A 24,093-nucleotide genomic window follows, 5' to 3' on the forward strand; every position below is an offset into this window, starting at 1 on the left:
ACATGATTGTTTGGAAACCACTGATTTTTAGAAAAGACCAAAAGGCAAATTTTGCTTTAAAAAGTATTTTAAATATAGCCTACCGATAAAGCAGTGATCCACCTCAGAATTGTAAAAGTAGAACTAATACAACAAACGAAATCAACCTGTTTCTCTCAAACCAAAACCAATTTCAATACAGCTTAATTGGTAGCAATAACATTTCTGAAAGTACAATGTTAACAGTTGGGTGCAATTAGCATGAAAGAATCAAAACAAGACTTTGTAAGGCAAAACGGAACAGAGGACAAGCGCCATATCCATAAAATTTGCAAGTCCTCCCAACAGTTAGGACCTTGGAGACCAATGCACGCATCAGGATTAAAGCTGTCACCCACACACCTAACCCGCCTCCACCTGTGCCTGTTTAAGTTATCATTTGTCTTCATAAAATTTGATAGTATTTTTGTTTTATGAAACCCATATGTAAACCTAAAATTCATCATTCAGGTTCCTGATACTGACATTTTAGAACAGAGATGATACAAAACAGTTGTGTTTTATTTCTAACATTTAAGAAGCACTGGTTAACACCTTTGTCACCCTAAATTGCCACCTAAAATTTAGGAAGGGCAGGGGAAAAATACCAGAACTCAAGTCTGACTATTTTTGTAGTCTTCATTTTAAAGAAATATCATTAATGGATACCTTTAATAAAATTTAAATATAGAAGATATCTCCCCAAATTAAAAAAAAAAAATTAAGAACGCTATGATACATACTCCACAGCACAAAGACGAACAATGGAAGTAAATCTGGTGGTCAGCTTATGTCTTCCCAGTCTTCCTCCAGCTGACATAGAAGCCACAATCTGAATATTCTCTAAACCAACCCATTCCAAATTTTCATCATAAAATCCTTGATATGTCAATACCTTTTTGAAAATAAATGTATTTTAAATGTTTTAGGCTTAGAATTTTCTAGTAGTGATATAAAACATTTTTGCATAAAACTCAATTGTTTCCAAATGCAATCATCCTCTACCTAACTCAAAAATCTAAGATTGAAATATACGTTAAATTCTTGTAACACTGAAAAACAATACTCCTCAAGAATCCACATTCAACTAATGTTAGCTGAATTATCATTTTTAAAGTGCTTTTCTCTCTAATAAACATTAAAAACCAGATGACAGTATAAATCTAACAGCAATGAGGGAAAAAAAAGTGAAAGAAATTAAGAAAAATATAAGGAAGCTATTTTGGTTTTCTTTATAAATGTCTTATCATATTCTACGGTTACACAGCAAAGCTAAATCCGGACCCATATAAACATAATAAACTCTAATTTAGAATGTAGGGTTTCTAATGTGATGCAAACCACATAAAGAAGTAAAGTCTTGCACACGGACAGAATGTATGGTCTCTGACCTTCGCCTTTACACAGCAAAGAGAAAGAATACTGAGCTAAGGAAGCCTGAAAGGGGCCACGACCAAGGAAGTCTACCTGCTCTCTGAAAAAATGCATCCCTAGAAAAATGAAGCAAAAATTTCCCCATATCCCACATCCCCTCCAGTTTCTGCTTTCCCCCCGTTTTAGAAATAAAGAACAGGAACTAAGTATAGAGTAAAGGTTATTTTTACTTTTCCTGTCATATATCATCTTGCTGTAATGCTAACTTCTACAGGGAAGAAAGTCAAAGAAGGGAGCCTTGTAGGGATGCTTGGCTGGCTCTGTCAGCAGAACGTGGGACTTTGATCTTGGGGTCATGAGTTCGAGCCCCAGGCTGGGTGTACAAATTACTTAAAAATAAAATCTCTTAAAAAAAAAAAAAAAAAAAAAAAAAGCAAGCAAGCAAGCAAAGAAAAAAAAGAAAGTAGCCCTGGAACCAGACTACTACAAGCTTCGGGAGTTTAATGTCCACAACACAGGTTGGATAAAACTGACCCTGAGGAGGAAAGCAGATTCTCTAACCGTTTCCTGTTACATCCTAACACCTCAAGGATTAAGGCTCACCTGCTGCAGGAAAGCGACCAGCGTGCTGGTGCCCCATTTGTCGAGCTTGGGCAGGTTAATGTCTTTCAAGTACAGAACAAGTCTCTCACAGTCCTTGGGTCTGTACACGCGACCGGTGTTGGTACTGATCACCATGCAGGTCTGGCTCAGCTTCTGCAGGACGTGCCGAGACGTGGTCTGCGCGCTGCAGTGGACCGTGGCGGTCTGGGTGGACCGCAGCTGGGCAAAGGCATACCTGAGCAGCATCCTGTGAGACGTGGAGGATGTCGGACTTCAAAAACACAGCCCGCTAAGTACTGCATACAGTCAACACAAACTTCTATAAATATTTCAGCTTCTAAAGTAATATGTTAAGGGGAAAGTGGTAAACATGGCTTAACAGGTAGCTTTCTAATTTTTACAAAATAAAAAAATAAATTTATATTTTAAGGTATTCTTGGGAGTCATTCAGCAAAAAAAAATATCAAAGTTTACAGAAATAATTTAACTTGATAAAGTACATATAAAAGATACCGTTTCTCCACAGTTGAAGGAAAGATTTTAAGACATTAAGTACTCCAAGTTTTAAAAAACTTACTATGATTTTGTAGGATTTTTAAGTTATTGCTAAAAATATGAAACTAATAATCATCTCTCCTTTATTTCCAAAACCTACACTCAGTAGGCACTATAAATAGGCTGAATTACACTGATATAAGTTATTTTTAAACAGACAGCTAACTTCAAGACGCATTTTTTATACCTAAAGCAGGTAATAACTTGGGAGTGTGTCTAAGGTATTCAGATTTTGCTGGGATTGTACGCATGTTTTCTTTTGAAGGGTATCTTATCAGACTGTTCTCTTTCCATTAGAAAACACATAACCTGGCAGGAAAAAAAAGACATATTCTCCTCTTTAGTTCTCTACAGTCATATTGTTTTTACAAGTAGTGACAATGGAAAGAGTCCTTCATGAAAATGTAATTGCTACTTTAACCCAAAGAAAGGTTAACAGAGCTGTTAAATTAAAAAGAAGAGAAGAGTACAGATCCACACCATGTACCTCTATCAAGAATTTTCTGCTCTTACCCTTTGCCACATCCTTCTGGTCCTACAAGAATAAATGGCTGTTTAGTATCAGAATTTAACCACGGTTTGAAATAATCCAGGCCTCTCTGCATGTCAGGAATCTGAATGACGGGGAGAGTTTGGCCATTACTAAAATCATCAGCTGTCAAATTTTCTGGCTTCTTCAGCACGTAAGATGCTAATCGTCCTCTACTCAAGTCATAGTAGGTGTCCATCAGTTTGTGAGGGTCTGGAGGAGATTCTCGTGCCCAATTAAAAACCTGCAGAGGAAAAAAGTTGTGATAGGTTTTCACATACTCCAAACAAGAGTATAAGAAATTTTAGTTCTGGGGCGCCTGGGTGGCACAGAGGTTAAGCGTCTGCCTTCAGCTCAGGGCCTGATCCTGGTGTTATGGGATCGAGCCCCACATCAGGCTCCTCCGCTAGGAGCCTGCTTCTTCCTCTCCCACTCCCCCTGCTTGTGTTCCCTCTCTCGCTGGCTGTCTCTATCTCTGTCGAATAAATAAATAAAATCTTAAAAAAAAAAAAAAAAGAAAGAAAGAAATTTTAGTTCTTCAAAGTCAACGTCCCGAAGTCAGTCATCTTAGTTCAAAAGAAAATTCTCCTACACTAAACCAATTAAATATCTTTTATAATTAAAGCCACATGCTCTGTCCAATATTATTCTCTAAATGATTATTTAAGAAAATAAATAAAAGTCATCTAGTCTGCACATACACGAGGGTATAAATACATTCAACTTTGAGTGAGTTTGAAAGAGCACTGAACCACTGATTTCACAGTATAGGAACCTAGTCGCACCCATTATGGTGGTACCAGGACTGCTCCCAAGCTGCTGTCCTTCTCGCTAACACTGAAAACTTGCTATCTGCACAGATATAAATCAGAGAGTTCACCCGAAGCTAATCTTCAACACCTTGCCTCTGAACTGTGAATGAGAACGTCTGCTCAAAGGCAACATACCATCTGGCATCGAGGGGTAATGAGAAGCATCTGGCAACAGGGACACCAGGTCGGACATGGAAAGGGGAGCAGCACAGAGAAAGCAGCAAATGATGGCACCAAAGAAGAAACAGCATGATACAAATGCAGAAACATGATGTTGGAGCCAACCCAGAGAAATGCATGTTCAGTGTTTTCAACAGAAGCCAATAGGATGATATCCTTTAATATATACAGTTCAGTTTTATAAACAACTTGGCTTAAATATACCTTTACATTTAGTAAAGAAAACGTTGATAATGATTAATCCATCCTAGCATTCCTAACTGCTAAAACCATTCTGGTTAAACAAATGATTAAAAATATGTATTATTCTAAACTCAAAAATGAATAATTATATACATTCACATGGTTAATTAGTTTCAAAAATGTCTAACAAAAAAGATACTGTCCACACTACCGCCTATTAAAACATTATTTTATAACATTTTAATATCATAAAATACCATCGACTAGTTCAAAGGAGAAAGTACATAAATTCAAGTGTGTAACTCTTCTATTGAATGCATAATTTCAAAATTAAAAGGTTCTATGCCTTATAGTTACAAATCACTGTATTTTGGCAATTAAGAGTCCACGAAAATTAAAAATGTTGATTGAATATAGGTTTTAAATATGCATCACCTCTTTGGTGAATTCCAGACGTGATTTCATGTTCAGATTTCCGCCAAGTCCCCGTATGAGATTAATAATAAACTGGTCATGATTTTGGGATCCACGTAGATGTGACAGACCGTTCATCACAGTCCCAACCAAACTTGTTTCAACCACATAGTCATTCTGTTGATTAAAATCCATGGTACAGACAAAAAACAAACATCAATCGATAAACACAGAAACACGGATTTACACTCACATATCTTTTCAAGTATGAACGTTAAATGTATCCCTCTTACTCAAGATGTAGAAAGCTTACATTTCATTCAGTGTATACGTATAAACTTTGAAAATGAAAAGTGATCATAAAAACGCAATTGTGCATTTCTAGCAGTAAGTGCTACAGTTCTTAACCAGATATGTGGTTTGTTCACTTCCCAAGCTTGAAGAAAATAAAAGAAAAAGTACATCACTGAGCACTGGTCTAACAAGAACAGTCCCCTATTTCCTCCTGCTGACAAAAAGGAAGCTAGAGGACAGTGGAGAAGTATGGCTGGTAAAAGGAGACTTAACACAAAAAACCATCTGGAGCTGGCTCCCTACGCACAATTTAAAATGAAACTTTTGGGTTGCAGTGGTGTAGATGATTTCGATCTGTGGACCTCTGGAGCCCCTATGCAACTTGCCAGGGGGCTAAAAGGGAAAAAGGTTCTCATTCATCCAATCTCCAAGTGTTTACAGAGAACCATTCATGCATAAGAAGGGGGGGAAAAGCGAACTCAACAGAAACTTCCATGTCTGTGACTCCAGTCTCATAGAGGAGACAGTCAACAAGTCCCAGTAACAACTAGAGAAGCAGAAAAGAGTACTCTCAGAGTAACTCAGATGCAGAGCTCGCCTCCTTGAAAAGGGTGACAGTTCAGCTAGCATCAGAAGAATGAGATCTGTGTGGCATGCAGAGAATACAGCACAGGCAAAGGTAAGCCACTGGGATAGCTCAGAAATGAGAGGGAGGCAAGGACCAGAGTATGCAGATGGCATAGGCCATGGTAAGGAATGCAACTTTTATCTTCACTACTTTTAAATGTTCTTAAAGAAGAGAGGGAAATGACCCAGTTTACATTTTTTTTAAAAATGACCCTGCATTAAAAAAAAAAAAAGTATTTTTAGAGGGTTGGAGAAATGGCAGGAAGAGCAGGAAAAAGGGAGGAGATGAGTAGAAATCTTGCTGCTTAGGCCATGCTAAGAGTTCTAGGCTTTAAAAGCCAAGATAAAGGAAACTCTCGCATTTTCTTCTATCCCGTCTAATTTGCTAAACTGATACAAGAAAGCAGAGCTCTAGTTATAAAGTCAGCATTTGGTTAGAGTACCCATTATGGTATCTCTCTCAGAATCTGAACACAGTGAACAAAGTACAAAATAAGAAAAAAGGAAGCCTCAACACATAAAAAAAATTTCAAACAATCACAGGGACCTGACCTCAAAACAGAATCAGTTTATTTTCTAACTGAATCTTTGGTATATCCACTCTATGGCTTCATCATCTTATCCTGTCCTCATGCCTACACTCAGAAACCCCTGTATATGAGTATATGCCACCTAGTGTTATCTTTCTCTTTCTAACATTAACAGCATCCACGTAGATGAGCTCAAGGGACTTGTACAGGAGCGCATTGGCTCCGTGTACTTCATGTTACTGAAATCATGACATATCCCCCGAAAAGGAGCGAGGACAGAGGCAGCAGGTATTTACTAAAGCACATATATGTTCATCCATGTGTGTCTCCGCTACACAAGTGGGTCTGTGGGTACACTAAAGCGTGCTCCTTGCCCTCAAAGTGCTTCGAGCTGAATGCATGCAGTTATAACAGAGAGGAGGAGAGCTCGTCAGGCTGGCAGGAGTGCTTCGTCGCCTAAGCCTCCAGGCAAACCTCTGTCATTCACATCCCACTCCTCACCAATCCCTATCCCTCATCTCTTAACCTTACCGGCAGGAAAAGAAAAAGGTGAGATCTCCATTTCTCGGTAAATCTTATTCAATCCCCGAGTAGTAACCACTAAATCAGGTTCAGATTAGCAATCAGATACTTTCCGAAAGTACTTTCACTGCTATTTATTTTCTCTATTTTTAGATGTTTACGTTTCTCTTAAAAGCAATGACACAAAACCAGAAATAGCTGAAAAATCATGCAGAACCTATAAAAGCCCCCCCCGCCCCCCCCGTCTTCGGTCCACGTGAAACTTCTGTTTATGCTTCCAATTCAAAATTAAGTGTGATCACCTCTTTAACTCTCCTGGAAGACAGCAATACTCTCCTCATCCCATTTTGATGACCTTTTCACATCTCTTTTTTCTCCATTAGGCAAACCCCTCCCAAGGAAAGAGACTGTCCTGTCCACCTCTAAGTCTTGTCCAGTGCTATGCTTGACACATATAGTAGATACTCGATGTTTTGGATAAACTGTTCTTAATAATATTGTAAATAACTTGCCCTTTTCTACTTTAGTATTAACTTGACATTGTTTTTAGCATGAAATAGAAGTAGGCATTTACTGAGAGTGAAATGTGACAGTAACATGGTTTCGCTAGTAAACAGGAGATTCCACTACTCAAGATTTTTAGGTAAGCAGTGCAAGATACTGTAGGTGAGAAAATTGAAGTGTTTTAAGACACCGTTAATAAAAAGTTAAGCCAAGACAAAGAACAGGATAGCAGTGAAGACACCTACTCCTCACTCTGCCCCGAGATTCTGGCTGAGATCCACTAAAAGGCAGCTATTTCTAAGCAACACTCTTAATCACCGTACTTCTGGCCTAAATGATTAATTACGAAATATAATGGCTAACTTACCTGCTTTAGAACCCACTGTAGAGCCTTTTCAAAGTAATCTCCAATCCAGTTTTCAAGATTATTCCTATAATTAGGAGGCTGATTCTTCAACCAAGATTTTATCAGAGAATTAACATCTGTCTCTTCATCACTGAAACAGATTAATAAGCATGTAAGAAATTACTTAGGAAGACATTGTCAGGGAGGCCTAGGTGGCTCAGTTGGTTAAGCGTCTGCCTTTGGCTCAGGTCACAATCCCAGGGTCCTGGGATCAAGCCCCGAGTCTGAGCCCCACATCTGAGTCTGCTTCTCCCTCTCCCTTTGCCCCTCCCCCTCTGCTCCTGCCTATTCTCTACCACTGCTTTGCAGCAACACTAGTAACTACTAAGCCCTTGAATTTCTCCTCTCACATTTCTATCCAGGCTAAAAAGGAAAAGAAAAATGGGATGATCAAAGGTAAGTGTGTAAGTTACAACAGCACAGCTCAAGTCAGCAAAGAAAGACTTGGAGCCCCTGCAGAGTAAAGACTTTGTCGTCCATGGTGCCTCCCCAGTGCCGATGGCAACAACGCATCGTTTGTCCAGGATGGCTCTGGTTTACTGTCCCAGCATAATTAACAGCATTCTCTTTCACTATTAGAAGGTCCTCATTTGGCCTATAACATAGCCAGTGCTCAACAAATGTCTACTGAAGAAACGAATGAGACCTAAAACCTAGGTACAAGCTAATCGAAAGCAGCCAAAATGTCACCATGTATTTGTATTTTATGTGCAGTCATACACATCCATCATGCCTCTAACGATAGCTGGTCCACCCACAATTTTTAAATCCCGTGCAGCAATACATGGTCTTTCTTTCTGCTAAACGTACCATTTATGCCACACTTATAGTCTACTTCGCGATATAACTGTTCCATTTATTTTATCTCCTCTGTTGAAGGGACGCTCCATGAAGAGAAGCCCTCTGTGTTCGTTTTACCCCTTTCCCGCTCTGTCTCGCCTAAAACTCCCGAGTTAAAGTCACATACATAATAGGCATTCAATAAAGACTTCAACATGTAGTTATAAACTTCCCTTTTATCCCATTTTTCTCACAAGATTATAAGAATATGTTGAACAAGTAGAGATATTGTGTGAAATGCAGCTACAAAAGTTACACACACCATGGCATGTTTCTTAATAATACCTAAAAATTTTAATTGGAATTCATGACAACTTAATAAAAGTGTTCCCTAAAATACTATCAAAAAAGTAAACAACAAATTTCAGAAACCATCTGAACCAACTTGGTAACATTATCATGTCACACAACACCAAAAACAGCTTCGAATGGTGCTAAAAGAGTAGGGCAAGGCATTGATACAGACCCATAAGTGTCAAATTCTAAAACAGCAATTCAAAAAGCAAAAGAAAGCTTTCTAATTACTCATTTGGAAAATAAAATCGGGTGCAATGTCTATGTCCCGGCATAAGAGTGTTACACATGGTACCTAACATCAGTTTAGTCTTCATTTGGACCCGGAAGCCTCTTCCAAACACACTGAGGAAGAAAGTAAACAGTAAGTCAAGAGGGTTCCAATTTGTACACTGAAAGGTCACCACACAGGACCTGTCAATCCTAGGTTGGCCCTAAAATTCTACGAATCTAAGATTCTATGATTAAAATACGGCTACTTAGCTTTGGATTATTCGCCTCTAGCTCACAACCAGCTTGCTCACTTCTTTGTACCATAAATTTAAACAAAAGAGAAAAAAAGAAACAATGAAATACTTGCTGTCTCACTGGAGCAAACAAAATCCTTAATGACTGTTAATAAACACTGAAACAATTTAACTGCAATGAAATTACTCTCTGAATGAAGTGAACCCTAACAGAGGTCAGTAAAACAAGAGGAAATGCGTATTTACGCATCATTCATATGCTTACTCCACTCTGCATGAAACCAACTGATAACTGAAGGATATTCTACATCGTGGGCAAGTGCTCCGGTGGTTTACCTAAGAAAGATCATCCCCATTCTAGATACGGTGGCTGGCGAGGCACAACTTAAATCATGAGTTTCAAATACAAAGTTGACATTTGGGCCGAACTGAATCCTTTCTCCACTGGGCATGGTGAGGAGTCGATTGTCATCCAGAACGGAATTCAGGGACTCTATCCATTCAGGGTCAATATCACCATCACATATTATCCATGAGCTGACATCTGTTTTCAAAACAGAGAAGTGGAGGTAAAACAAAAATATGTGCAGTGATAACAACTAAAAATAAGGAATAAAATAATCCTCTCATGCTCCAGAAGTCATTTGCACTACGTGTTATTTTATATCACAAAGAGCTAACAGAGAACGAGCAGACATTCTCCCTGTGACTCTGCACTGCATCTGTGCTCGAGGACTCCCGGGCAGGCTTGGCTCCGCTGGCCAGAGCCCCACGCGCTGCCGTGCGATAACGCTCTACCTGTCCACAAACAACAGCACTGGGATCTCACTAGAGGCAAAGGCGGTGTGCGTGACTGGGGCATTCCAGTCCCATGACCATGGGAGATATTCTCCACGCCTTGGTCTTCTACCACATCGTAAGAATGTAGTATCTCTTGCAGAAAATATATAGGAAACCCATTTTTAGCATGCTACTTGAGAAATACAAAATTCACCATCAAATTTCTCTGATAAATAAAAAGCTGACTTCAAAGGGGAGAAGCAGTGCTGTGTACACAAGTCTTTTCGGAAACAAACCCTTTCCTAAATCCATCCTTCCGAAGATGAGAGTGTTTTCAAGTGTACTTACACTTTTGAGACAATTCAAAGAGAAAACTATCACCCATAAAAGTGTGACAAATCAATACAGGCACTATGTGGATTTTACTTAGTGTGATATTACTAACCACAGTGAAAATGAAAACTTACACGGAAAATCTCTTCCGATTTCTCAGTTTTAAATCCTTCCCTCACAGGCTTAGAAAAACAACTTGTAATTATAACCTAACACAAAGTAGGAAGTCTTCTCAGATTCTGGCCAATAATCCCTTTAAACACCAAACCAAAAAATTGAGAGCAAGAAGTCTACTGTTTTACAACTTAAATTTTCAAAATTATTCAAAACACTATATTCCAACTCATGAGTTAAAAGTGTTCCTACACATATACACCAATTTTAACCCCAAATAAAACTTGTCATCTTCTTGTGAGGCACTAAGATACCAACCCAGCAAAGATTTTCTATTTTTTCAGTAAATTAATCTAGTTGTGAATTACAACTCACCCAGAGGACTCCGAGTTTCTATGGTAACAGAAGTTCCTATACAGTCTAGATCAACATGACAGCATGTCTTGGGCCCCTCTGAAGTAAGTGGTCGAGGTACATCATTTACGAGGCAGTTTACAGTCATGTGCGAGACTTTAATGAGGACAGTGTTAGAGACAAGTTCTGTCATCCTCTGAAAAGTACTAAGGAAAGCAAAGAGTCACAGAACACAGACCAACCTTGAGGTTCTCGGACCACTTGGCGAGCGCTATTTGTCAAAACGCCATCAGACCATTCCCTTGTATCCACGTCAATATGGCCTAACAGCTGATGTCGAGGCATAGCTTTGGGATTCATGGTATACGGTTTGACCACTCTGCCAATTCTGCACAGCGCTGCCCTTAACATCCTCCACAGAGTTGACTTCCCAGCACCACTCGGACCAACAATGACTACTCCCATTCTTTGGCGTAATTGTTCATACAGTTCTAAAGCCTTCTTGATCTAACAGAAAAGAAACATGTTTGTATGTGATTTATAGTACATAACCATAGTTCTGTTCTCATTCTGTAACAGTTGTTCTATTCCAAACATATAAAATTAAAGCCTTTGATTTCTTCAGTGGAAGACATAGCCTTTAACAAAGTAACACCTAAAAAAATCTGAGTATGTTTACGTTGTGATCTTTAAGTCCAATATTTCTTTAAAAGAAACAAGTACACTTTCCAGGTCATCTGACGATATGTTCATTATTTTATTCACTCATTCAAATATATTATTTTATTCATTTGTTGATTCATGTATTTATATCCGGTATCTCTCAAAAAAAAAAAAAAAACCTGAGGGAAAAATGTTCATTTTGAACATGTACTTGTTACATTAAAAAAAGCTACTAGGGGTGCCTGGGTGGCTCAGTCGTTAAGCATCTGCCTTCGGCTCAGGTCGTGATCCCAGAGTCCTGGGATCAAGCCCCACATCAGGCTCCTCCTCTGGGAGCCTGCTTCTTCCTCTCCCACTCCCCCGCTTCTGTTCCCGCTCTCGCTGGCTGTCTCTCTCTGTCAAATAAATAAATAAAATCTTTAAAAAAAAAAAAATATATATATATATATATATATATATATATATATATGGTAGATCTATTATGGGCCAGGCTCCATAAGAGGCACGAGGAATAAAATGATGAACAAAAGTAGACATGGATCCCATGTTCCATGAACATTACTATCCAGTGGGGAGAAATCAGTATTAGTCAAATATATGATTAAGCATTAATAAGTATGTATAAGAAAAGTAATGAAAACACATAGCAAGGAAACCTCATCTGGACTCAAAGATCAGGGAAGGCATCCCTGAGTAAGTGAGATTTAAATGTTAAGATAAAAAATAAAGATAGTTAATAAGGAATTAATTAGGAGAAAGGATCAATATATTATAAAGTATTCTTTTTTAAATTTTATTTATTTGAGAGAAAGTGAGTGCAAGCATGGGAAGGAGCAGAGGAAAAAGGACAAGAAGACTACATGCTGAGCACAGAGCCCAATGTGGGACTTGATCTCACAACCCTGAGATCATGACCTGAGCCAAAATCAAGAGTGGGCCGCTTAACCAACTGAGCCACGCAGGAGCTCCCATTATAAAGTATTCTTGGTGGTTACCTGATTGGGTATGATTTCATAATTGGCCTCCTCGAAGACTTGCTGTAGAGCAGAACTCAGCTCACCATATTCCACTTCTTTAAAGTCCATCCCAGGAAACACATCTTTAATCAGCGCATCAAACCGCGAGCAATCAGCAAATGTAAACTTTGACATTGTATTAAGCCTCAGTGCTTGTACCACAATATGACTTTCATCAACTGGAGAAAAAGTTTCATTTAAAATTATTAGTTACACAGGGAAGGAGGAAGACGGCAGAGGAGTAGGGAACACTATTTCAACCGGTCCCCTGAACTGAGCTGGATATCTAACAAACCATTCTGAACACCCACGAAATCAGCCTGAGATGTAAGAAGATATATCTAGATCTCTATAAACAGTATCTCCGGGGTCTCGAGGTTTGAAGGGCGGAGCTGAGAGTCTGCAGTAGATATCAGGAGGTAAACAGAAGGGGGAGGGAGCCGCCATAAGCTGGCGCGGTGAAGGTGATAGGACAACCAGAGCGCAAAACCCTCCTGCACTGGGGACGGCGCACAGACTCGCAGACCCATAGCGGTGGGGAAAGGACTTCAGTGCAGTCCCCAGACAGGATCCAGGGGCTGCGGGTGTGCGCCTGCGAACCAGGGCAGCTCGCGGTTTTACAAGCACAAAGGGCAGAGACGTGCCCGGCCCTGGAAGCAACAGCTGGGAGTGTTGCTGTGGGGCGCACAACCCGGGAGGCTGCGGTTTTTAGCAGCGCAGACAGAAACGGAGTCAGTGAGGCCAGGAGCGCTCAGTAAAGAGCAGACTGCGATCTCTCTGTTCTGAGACAGAGATCTGGATGTGGTCACTTCTCTGACTCTTAGCAGAGACGCAGAAAGCCGCTAGGGAAAGCTGCCAGAGAACAAAAGCCAAAAAAACTGGTTTTCACTGAGCACCCCCCCGCCCCCCTCAAGCAGGACTGCAGGAGTAACAGCGCAGCAGGCCCCTCCCCAAGAAGAGAGGCTGGAAGAACAAGAGGACAACCACCCTAAGGTCCCTATAAAACAGGTGCATCTTGCTTGGGTTGTGCTTAATACTTTGGACTCTGCACATTCCCTCAACCACCCCCAACAAAATGACTAAGAGGAGGAACGCCTAAGAAAGGAAAGAAACAGAGACTGTGGCCTCTGCCACAGACCTAATGGATATGGATATAAGCAGGATGTCAGAGATAAACTTCAGAGTAACAGTTATGAAGTCGATATCTAAGCTTGAGAAAAATATTAGCAACAATATAGAATCTCTAAGGGCAGAAATGAGATCTAATCAGGCCAAACTTAAAAAAGTTACGAATGAAATGCAGTCTAAACTGGATGCTCTCACTGCCAGGGTAAAGGAGGCAGAAGAACGAATTAGTGAGCTAGAGGATGATATGATAGAAAAGAAGGAAACTAAGGAGACCTGGGAAAAATAGCTGAAAGCCCAAGAGATCAGACAGAGAGAGATTAGTGACTCAGCGAAACATTCCAATATCAGAATTATTGGGATCCCTGAGGGGGTGGAGAAAAAGAGAGGTCTGGAAGATATATCTGAGCAAATCGTAGCTGAGAACTTCCCTAATCTGGGGAAGGAAACAAGCATTCATGTCCAAGAGGCAGAGAGGATCCCTCCCAAGATCAATGATAATAGACCGACACCTCGACATGTAACAGTACAATTTGCAAATCTTAGATCCAAGGAAACAATCTTGAAAGCGGCAAGGGGGAAGTGATTTCTTACGTACAGAGGGAGGAACATCAGAGTAACGTCAGACCTGTCCACAGAGACCTGGCAAGCCAGAACAGGCTGGCAAAACATCTTCAGGGTACTAAATGAGAGGTACATACAGCCAAGGATACTTTATCCAGCAAGGCTGTCATTCTGAATAGATGGAGGGACACGGACCTTCCAAGACCGGCAGAAACTGAAAGAATATGTGACCACCAAACTGGCCCTGCAAGAAATATTAAGGGGGGTTCTATAAAAGAATGACCCCAAGAGTAATATAGACTAGAAATTTACAGAGTAATCTATAGAAACAAGGACTTCACAGGCAACATGATGGTAATAAAATCATATCTTTCAACAATCACTCTCAACGTGAATGGCCTAGATGCTCCCACATCAAATGGCACAGGGTTGCAGACTGGATAAAAAGACATGACCGAGGGGCACCTGGGTGGCTCAGTTGGTTGGGCATCTGCCTTCAGCTCAGGTCATGATCTGAGGGTCCTGGAAATGAGCCCTACATCGGGCTCCTTGCTCCGCTGGGAGTCTGCTTCTTCCTCTCCCTTTGACCCTCCCTCCTGCTCATGCTCTAACAAATAAATAAAAATTCTTAAAAAAAAAAAAAAAAAAAGACATGACCCATCTATATGCTGTCTACAAGAGACTCTTTTGAACCTAAAGATACATCCAGACTAAAAGTGAGGGGGTGGAGAACCATTTTTCATGCCAATGGACCTCAAAAGAAAGCCAGGGTGGCAATTCTCATATCAGACAAATTAGATTTTAAGCTAAAGACTATAGTAAGAGATACAGGAGGACATTATATCATTCTTAAAGGGTCTCCCCAACAAGAGGATCTAATAATTGCAAATATCTATGCCCCCAACATGGGAGCAGCCAACTACCTAACCCAACTGTTAACCAAAATAAACATTGATAATACTACTTTAATAGTAGGGGACCTCAACACTCCAATCTAAGCAATAGACAGATCATTTAAGCAGAAGATCAACAAAGAAACAAGAGCTTTGAATGACATACTGGACCAGATGGACTTCAAGATATATACAGAACATTCTACCCTAAAACAACAGAATACTCATTCTTCTCAAACACACATGGAACTTTCTCCAGAACAGACCATGTACTGGGTCACAAATCTCATCTCAACCAATACCAAAAGACTGAGATTATTCCCTGCATATTCTCAGACCACACTGCTTTGAAACTGGAACTCAATCACAAGGAAAAATTTGGAAGGAATTCAAACACTTGGAAGATAAAGTCCATCCTGCTAAAGATAATGTTTGTATCAACCAGGGAATTAAAGAAGAACGTAAACAATTCATGGAAACCAGTGAGAACCAAAACACATCGGTCCAAAAACCTACGGGGTACTGCAAAGGTGGTCCTAAGGGGAAAATATATAGCCATCCAAGCCTCACCCAAAAAAGTAGACAAATCCTGAATACACAAGTTAACCTTACACCTAAAGGAACTGGAGAAAGAACAGCAAATAAAACCTAAACCAAGCAGGAGAAGAGAAATAACAAAGATCAGAGCAAAGATGAATGAAATAGAAACCAGAAATACAGTAGAGCAAATCAACGAAACTAGAAGCTGATTCTTAGGAAGAATTAATAAGATTGATAAACTACTGATCACACTTATCCAAAAGAAAAGAGAAAGGACCCAAAGTAATAAAACCATGAATGAAAGGAGAGAGATCATGATTAACACAAAGAAAATAGAAACAATCATTAGAAACTATTATCAACAACAATATGCCAATAAATTAAGCAACCTGGAAGAAATGGATGGCTTCCTGGAAACCTATAAACTACCAAGACTGAAACAAGAAGAAACTGACAATCTGAATAGACCAATAACCAGTAACGAGATTGAAGCAGTAATCAAACACCTCCCAAAAAACAAGAGTCCAGGGCCCGATGGATTCCCTGGGGAATTCTACCATTCAAAGAAGAAATAGTATCTATTCCTCTGAAATGGTTTCAAAAAATAGAAACAGAAGGAAAGCTACCAAACTCATTCTATGAGGCCAATATTACCTTGATCCCCAAACCAGGCAAAGACCCCATCAAAAAGGAGAAGTACAGGCCGATATCCCTGATGAATATGGACTCCAAAATTCTCAACAAGATCCTAGCTAATACGATCCAACAGTACATTAAAAGGATTATCTATCACTACCAGGTGGGATTTATTCCTGGGATGCAAGGGTGTTTCAACATTCACAAAATCAATGTGATAGAACACACACACACACACACACACACACACACACTCACACACGAAGCATATGATCCTCTCGGTTAATGCAGAAAAAGCATTTGACAAAATAGAGCATCCTTTCCTGATTAAAACTTTTCAGAGTTTAGGGAACATTCCTCAATGTCATAAAAATCATCTATGAAAAGCCCACAGCGAATATCGTTCTCAATGGGGAAAAGCTGAGAGCTTTTCTCTGAAAATCAGGAACATGATAAGGATGCCCACTCTCGCCATTACTGTTCAACATAGAACTAGAAGTCCTAGCATCAGCAATCAGACAAGAAAGAAATAAAAAGTATTCAAATTGGCAAACTCAAAGTCTCTCTCTTCGCAGATGACATGATACTTTATGTGGAAAACACCAAAGACTCCACCCCAAAATTACTAAAACTTTTACTTTTTAAGGATTTTATTTATTTAACAGAGAAAGAGAGAGGGGACAGGCAAGTGAGGGGAGGGGCAGAGGGAAAGAATCTCAAGCAGACTCCACTCCAGGACCCGGAGATCATGACCTGAGCCAAAACCAACAAAAGTCAGACATTCAACTGACTGAGCCACCCAGGGGTCCCAGTGATTTTTATTATTAAGTCTGGGAACCCTGGGACTCAAATTCTATGGAAAAGAGTCTAGAACTATACTTAGGGATCCTTATTTTCAGAGGTCAAAAGATAGTAAGGTAAGCTTGTCAATTCACAAAGTATCACAGGGCTTTAAATGCTACTAAATTCTAGCACATCATTTAATTACTAGTAACACATATCATGGCATTTGAAAATTGTGTTTACGGTCATTAAAACTTTCTAAAGTCAGCAATTATTTTATTTTTTTAATTTAAATTTGTTTTATTGTTATGTTAATCACCATACAGTACTGCATTAGTTTTTGATGTAGTGTTCCATAATTCATTGTTTGCGTATAACACCCAGTGCTCACCACAAAATGCACCCTCCTTAATACCCACCACCAGGCTAACCGATCACCCCACCTCCCTCCCCTGCCCTCTGAAACTGGGAGCCAGGTATTTAAAAATTGTCTTTATAACTTTTCTATAAATCTAAGTGTTCCAAAGACTTTTTTTTAAAAAATAATATTGTATCTGAATAACGAATCCTACCATTCTGTTTAATGCCACTTGTCTTCAGTTGCCTAAGAAGGCCCCCACTTCCTCTAAGAACGGTCTTCAAGGCTCTCAGACCCCAGTCGTAATGTTGCTGAGGCGTCAAAAGTTCCCTTAAATAGACAAGGAAATCACAAAGCATCAGATAGCTATAAGAAATTACTTTTATCACTATATTTAAAGAAATACAGACTATAACTACAGACACACAGAAATGAGCACTGATACTCCATCAATTTATGTAAAGGAACCAGTCACAGAACAGGATCACTCCAGTAAAACACTGAAGATAGAGGATTCCCAAGGATCAGGGTAAACCTGTCATGACCTGGCTAATTACCTTCCTGAAGACAATAAATGACAAGTACCTGGGACCATTATCCCTCAACTATTTAACCCATGCATCTGGCTCTCAGTTTCTGGCACTCCGGTTCTCACCAGCTCTTAAGTAATATGAACCAGAATTCTAGGTCACCCAAAGAAGCTGGAAGTCCATCGCTATTACTAGAAATAAGACATAAGAAAAACTGTGGAAGATTTCCTCCACAGAACAGGTTTTGAAGGGTCTGCTGGTAAATTCGTTCAACCAACATCATTTAGCTGGAGCACCCCAATAAAAATATTTTGCAGAAAAGGTGCAATCAAATTAATAACATTTAAGGAAAACAAACAGTTTTGAGTCAGAGGTTTTATTATTCAAACTAGAATCTTCCCTATCGATACCTTAAATACAATATAACCACCGATATGAAAAATCACTGAATAGGTACACTGGGGAAATGTGAAAAATGATCACTAATCCATAATCAATCACTGGAACCAAAAAATATAAAAATATTGAAGAGAGGAAAACTCACCTAGATAAGTTGAAGATAGCTACCAATTTTCTGCCCAAGACTTTGGCATCCTTGAAGCCTTCCGAATACAGAATAACTTCTGCGATGAGCTCATTGTCTGGATGAGACATGGCCACTGGCCTGAAAAGCTGTTTAAGATTGTCAGGCAGCTTCTGTCTTCCTCCATAACCTTTTCCAGCAGGATTCATCGTGATAAAAATTCCAGAATTAGAATTTATTTCTACCTGAAATGTTAATTCAAAATATGGGCATCAAATATTTTAACTCTAAATATAAAATAGGTTGCTAACAGAAATTTTATTGTACATATTCCTACACACAAATCTTACACCCTGGCAAAAAGTAACCGCTAACGAGTTAAGTAGCTCCCCACTCAACATACAGGAACCTCCTCAGGAGGAACAGTATGTACACAGGTCCTTTATCATCAGTTCTCTGGGATGTCCACACTTACTGAAAGCCTCCTTTTCTGGGTACACAGAGAGAGCACAACTCCGACTGAAAGTCAATAATGGTTTATGCCCTCCTGGAGCTTACAGTCTATAAGCACGCACCGTGTGATTCATGCCTTAACAGGGGGAGGCAGAGTATCATGAGAGCACCCAGTAGGAGTACCTTCAACAGGACACTTAAAGCCGAATCAGAGGGTGCACACAATGAATGGGAAGCAGAAATACCTAGAGTAAAAAAATCTGGCTATAAAGGAAAGAAAGGAGACAGAGAAGTGGTTGGAAAGATAAGTGAAGGGAAGGTTGGCTTATGCTTTAATTAGATCAAATATTATAATATTTTTTACATATGACATTGCATGTTATTAAAAAGGAAAAGATGTGGTTATGTTTCAAAGCCAATGGGGAATGGGGAGAGAGGGAAGGGCTACATCTATCTGGGAGGGACTAACAAAGACAAGGTCCCTGGGAAGGAGATTCCAGAGCGTCAGTGGAAAGATCCGTGCTGACTGGGAGAAAGGACAACTCCTTCTTTGTTACAGGAGGAAAGGAAGAAAAAAAACTCTGCGTAAGAAAGTAAGTTTTGACGGCAGGAAGGCAAAAACTTAAACAGTTTCTCTTTTCTTAATGAAAAGCTTAACCAGCATGTAAACAATATATTAATAATTTAGAACCAGTCTTACTTCTCTGCCCTGCCCTGAAAAACCTGTCCTGTGAAAATGTTATTATGGATTAGAGGATAATTTCACAGGTCTTTCAACTTTCCCTGTTTTCAACATTATACACTATATAGAGAAGCTCTAAATAAGTTCACGCTCTCATGACATGGATATGTATCTCCAATGGGGAAAAGTGAGGAAGAGAAAAACAGCTAAGTCCTTCCTGTCATAAGATCCATACAGAACAGGGATCAAAAACATGAGCCTCAGAATGAGACAGACCTGGGGTCAATTCCCAGGCCCAGACTTACTCCTAACTCGCCAGGCCGTGCTTTCCCCACCCATAAAGCAGAAAACATACAACAGTCCCTCCTCGAGGGATTATGACGAGCATTCAGTCAGACAACAGTGGAAGCACTAAGCACAGGGCCGCACAGAGCAAGTGCCCAGGAAAGGTTAGCAGATACCATTATATAGGAAGTACTCGGGACCGAGAGTTTGAAGGGGAATGGTAAAGTGGGACCAAAAAAAGGGGAGAAAACCTCAGACAGTTCACAGGTAAAAAGGTTTAATGGGGGCGCCCGGAGAAATAAAGACAGATCATTTGCCTGGGTAGGAGTCATGCAAAGCCATCAAGAGTAACTGATTCTTTAATTCCCCAGCCTATCTGTACCTCCTTGCCAAGCAGTTCGCACACGGTTCTGTGGTTCTTCAGAGCGTCCTGAATTGTCTGGATCTGCATAGACACCGCTGACAGCACAGATTCTTCCAATCTATTGAATTCATCAAAACAGCCCCAGGCCCCACACTTCACCAGACCAACAAAAATTCGGCCCATTGACTTCACATCGATGCCCTAAAAAATAGCAGCAAAAATTATATCTATAAAAAGATAATCAGGATCTCTAATAATAATTTAATACTTTGACACTTATGGGCAAAGTAATCATTTCACCCACCTGTGCCTCTTTCGCTCTTTTTTAAGCACAAATTAATAGCTACACTTTGCAAGGTGGTTTCAAACAATAAACAAAATAAGTTTTCTGGGAAGTACACAGAACTTAACAGATACAAGATATTTAGTTATTCTTTAAGTTGAAATACAAATCCTACATAAAATGTTTTGAAAATGGTATTTTCAAAATTAATTTTTTTCTCTTTTCTGTTCATTATTCTCCTTACTAAAAACATTTTTCCTTCCCTTCCCCTATATTCATTTGTTGTTTCTTAAATTCCACACATGAATGTACTCTAGGAAACAAACTGTGGGTTGCTGGAGGGGAGGGGGGGTGGGGGATGGGCATTAAAGAAGGCATGTAATGTAATGAGCACTGGGTTGTTTTTTTTTTTTTTTGGTTTTTTATTTTAGGTTTTATTTATTTATTTGACAGAGAGAAAGACAGCACAAGCAGAGGGAGCAGCAGAGGCAGAGGAAGAAGGAGGCCGGGCACCCAATGCAGGGCTCTATCCCAGGACTCCAGGATCATGACCTGAGCCCAAGGCAGATGGTTCACCAACCAAGCCACCCAGGCACCCCAGCACTGAGTGTTATATGCAACTGAGGAATCACTAATTTAAAAAAACAAAAACAAAACAAAAACATTTTTCTACCCTCTTAACATAATCCTTCATTCTGTATTTAAATTTATTTGCACTAGTTCCCTTTAGAAAAGTTCTGAGACTATACTCTCTGCAACCTCTCTCCATTTTATTGTTCAAATAATAAACCAAATTCTGTTTTCAAGTTACTCAAAAGTAAAGGGATTTTACAATATGGCATTTCATATATAAGTACATGAATACTAACCCAACTCATAGCTAACACACACTATATATGTTACATAGTTTGTAATTATGCATTCTACCTCATCACAATTAAAAACTAAAACTTGTCTTCCAAGAAGTCCACCTAAGGCCTTGACTGATTCCGTTTTTCCAGTCCCAGCCGGCCCGTAAGGGTTTCCTCCGAGCCCCATCTTCACGGCTTGAGTGAGAGTGAGGAAGCACTTGTCTGTCAGCGGCGTATAAACCAGCTTGGGAGCGTTGCCCTATGCACGGGAGATACAAAGTTCGAATATTCACGTTTTATGCAACCTTACAAACATGGAGAGTGTGGGGCTAGTTAAAAATCTAAGAAGGCAACAAAAAAGTCAAAGCTGTTAACGCAGAAAAATAGCCAAAATATTTTTTTTGTAGAAGAAACTTTTTAAAGCACAAACTGAAATCAAACTTAGTTAATCCCAAGCATGTAGTTTATTCCATCCTCAATTAATATACTGGAAGATTTTCCAAATAGTCTCTCCAGTTCTTGATAATGGTACAAAGATGTACTACTAAGGCAAAGAAATCCAAAACTAGATTATACAATAATCAATCTTATATTTTAAAATTCATGTAAATTTATTCCCTGAATCTTATGATCTTCATAAATCACAACCACTTTGGAGACTCTAATTATTTTGAAAACTTCCTTATGAAATTAAGAATATCAACTCATCAAATAATTCTCAAAATTTCTAAGTTTTAGGGAAAACAGATTCCAATTTTAGCTGCAGTTTAGAGAGTTTTTCCTTAACCTCGGTAGACAGATTTGGGTCTCAAAACACATTTCCTTTCTGAAAGTCAGCGGCCGACTCTCCTGACATACATTTTTTAACGTAATTGTCTGATATATTCTGACGACTGACTCGTTATGAAGGGACAAGGTAGAGAGGACCCAGCTGGGCTTTCTGAAAACAGGTTCCAGGAGCTAGGTTATTTGTTTGGAAACTCTCTTATCTCACTACAGAACATTCAGCAAGCGTATTTTGGCCGTGGTTGCGACGGCACCGAGTCTGGCCCCGAGTCTGCCAGAGCGTGAGGAGGCGCGGACCAGACTGCTTCTATCAACAGAGCCGGCGCGGGTCTCCGTTCTCCCTGGATTAGAGAGGCAGCTCCATTCCCACATAAATACTGCTCTAAGAAAAGGCACATTCACAGAATTCAGTACAACACTGCCATTATTTTAACTTTTCTGTAAATATTTCTCTGATATAACATCTTCTCAGTTACGATGAAACAGAAAAGAGTCACACACAAAAAATTCTTAAAAGTCACAACTAAAATAAAAATAATTCTGTCATCCAACAGCAAATTTCCTTTAAAATAAACAATTTCAAGAGGAAAAATAAAACACTTTTGCCACCAGTCATACCTGATACTCGTAAGTATACTGAAGTTCAGAATCGACCATTTGCACGTAACACGTTTGATCACTTTTCATATAAAATCTGACTTGTTTTTTCCAGGCCCAATCTTCTGTTGTATGAACTTGAACTTGGTTTAACTGCTTTACCACATCAATATTATGAATAATATCAAGAATCAGTGCTTTAAGTTTAAGCTCCAGAATGCCAGACTCTGTATGCAAATTAAAATATTTGGAGAAAATGTTAGCCTGTAACTTATGTATTACACATATACACAGATTTTTAAGTGAATTTAAACGGTAATATTGTGATACATTTGAATGACAGTCATATAAACCACACAAGTCAAACAAATGTCAAATCCACCAGTAAGAAGTAAGAATTTTGCATATGAAAATGAAAGCTCCAAACTTCAGAGAGAGAGGGTCTGGTTCCTCACTCGAAGGAGCAAGCATGCTGCTTGTCTCCCTCTGAGCCCAAGTATAAAACACACACAACGTGCACTCAACTGCTCTGCAGGGGTATGAAAAGCGCAAAGTGTCAGGCAAATTAGGGAAGATGAGAAGTGCCACCAAGCCAACGGCACCTTTGTCTTTGTTTGTCTCTCTGGTGTCCTCAGGCCTGGACCCACTGCAGCCAAAAGCCCAGCCGGTACAGTCGGAGAGCACTCCAGGGGAAGGCCGGTGGCTCGGGTTGGAGCAGCAGAAAAGGGGTCTCCTGGCAGCTACAGCCCTGGCAGCAGAGACCCAAGGGGCCTCAAATCCTGAGGGAAGGGAACCTTCCTCTGAAATCAGAGACTATGGGACCCCAAGGAGAAACCCCAATGGCTCTCCTCCCCTCTCTGCTCTCCCGTCCACCGCCCTAGGACACAGGACACAGAGGACAGCAGAGGACAGGAAAGCCCAGCTTTCCGGCCAGGAGAGCCAAAGAGGTGCCCAAGAAAACCACGAAATACTGGGCAGAGCATGGAGAGGGAGGGGATTGGGAAAATGACTCTAGAAACTTGATTATGATTCCTGGGCTCACCCTCAAGGGGCGGATCTCTTTCGAGCCATCAAACCAAAGCCTCTGAGAGCAAGCCACTAGATGGCACACAGGTGAGGGGATGTGAATAGTGCTGCAAAGACTATTTTATCTCAATTATTGACGTGTAGTTGATGCACAAGGTAGTCACCGTTTCAGGAGCACAGCACAGCGCCTCACGATTGTACACATGACTCAACGACTTCCAGAAGAGAGCTGGTGTCAGAGCCACAGCCCAGAGAAGGCTGGCTGGAACTTGGGGCCCAAACCCAACAAGATCAACTGCTAACAGAAACTATCAACATCATCCAAAGGATTTAAACAAGACCAGACACTCGTAACACAATATTCAAAATGTCCAGGATACAACCCCACATCATTCCACATGC

At 40.0% G+C, this 24,093-nt stretch overlaps 1 protein-coding gene across 7 annotated transcripts in view; it reads right to left on the bottom strand.

Annotated features, from left to right (window-relative positions):
• The window catches only part of DYNC2H1 (dynein cytoplasmic 2 heavy chain 1), a 288,892-nt gene that overhangs the window by 217,860 nt on the left and 46,939 nt on the right, over positions 1-24,093 (bottom strand). For all 7 annotated transcript variants that reach the window (XM_045797656.2, XM_045797654.2, XM_087868490.1 and 4 more), the window contains 13 exons: positions 22,687-22,892; positions 21,359-21,541; positions 20,167-20,349; positions 18,386-18,609; positions 17,526-17,641; positions 12,392-12,591; positions 10,976-11,240; positions 9,489-9,696; positions 7,513-7,642; positions 4,690-4,845; positions 3,064-3,323; positions 1,996-2,242; positions 762-913 (listed from right to left, as the gene is read on the bottom strand). In XM_045797656.2, the coding sequence (XP_045653612.2) occupies positions 762-913; positions 1,996-2,242; positions 3,064-3,323; positions 4,690-4,845; positions 7,513-7,642; positions 9,489-9,696; positions 10,976-11,240; positions 12,392-12,591; positions 17,526-17,641; positions 18,386-18,609; positions 20,167-20,349; positions 21,359-21,541; positions 22,687-22,892 (2,530 nt within the window). The remainder of the gene's footprint in view (positions 1-761; positions 914-1,995; positions 2,243-3,063; positions 3,324-4,689; positions 4,846-7,512; positions 7,643-9,488; positions 9,697-10,975; positions 11,241-12,391; positions 12,592-17,525; positions 17,642-18,385; positions 18,610-20,166; positions 20,350-21,358; positions 21,542-22,686; positions 22,893-24,093) is intronic.

The sequence above is a fragment of the Ursus americanus genome, chromosome 16 (assembly GCF_024610735.1).
Source record: "Ursus americanus isolate L20-20 chromosome 16, mUrsAme1.1.p, whole genome shotgun sequence".
Taxonomy (NCBI): domain Eukaryota; kingdom Metazoa; phylum Chordata; class Mammalia; order Carnivora; family Ursidae; genus Ursus; species Ursus americanus.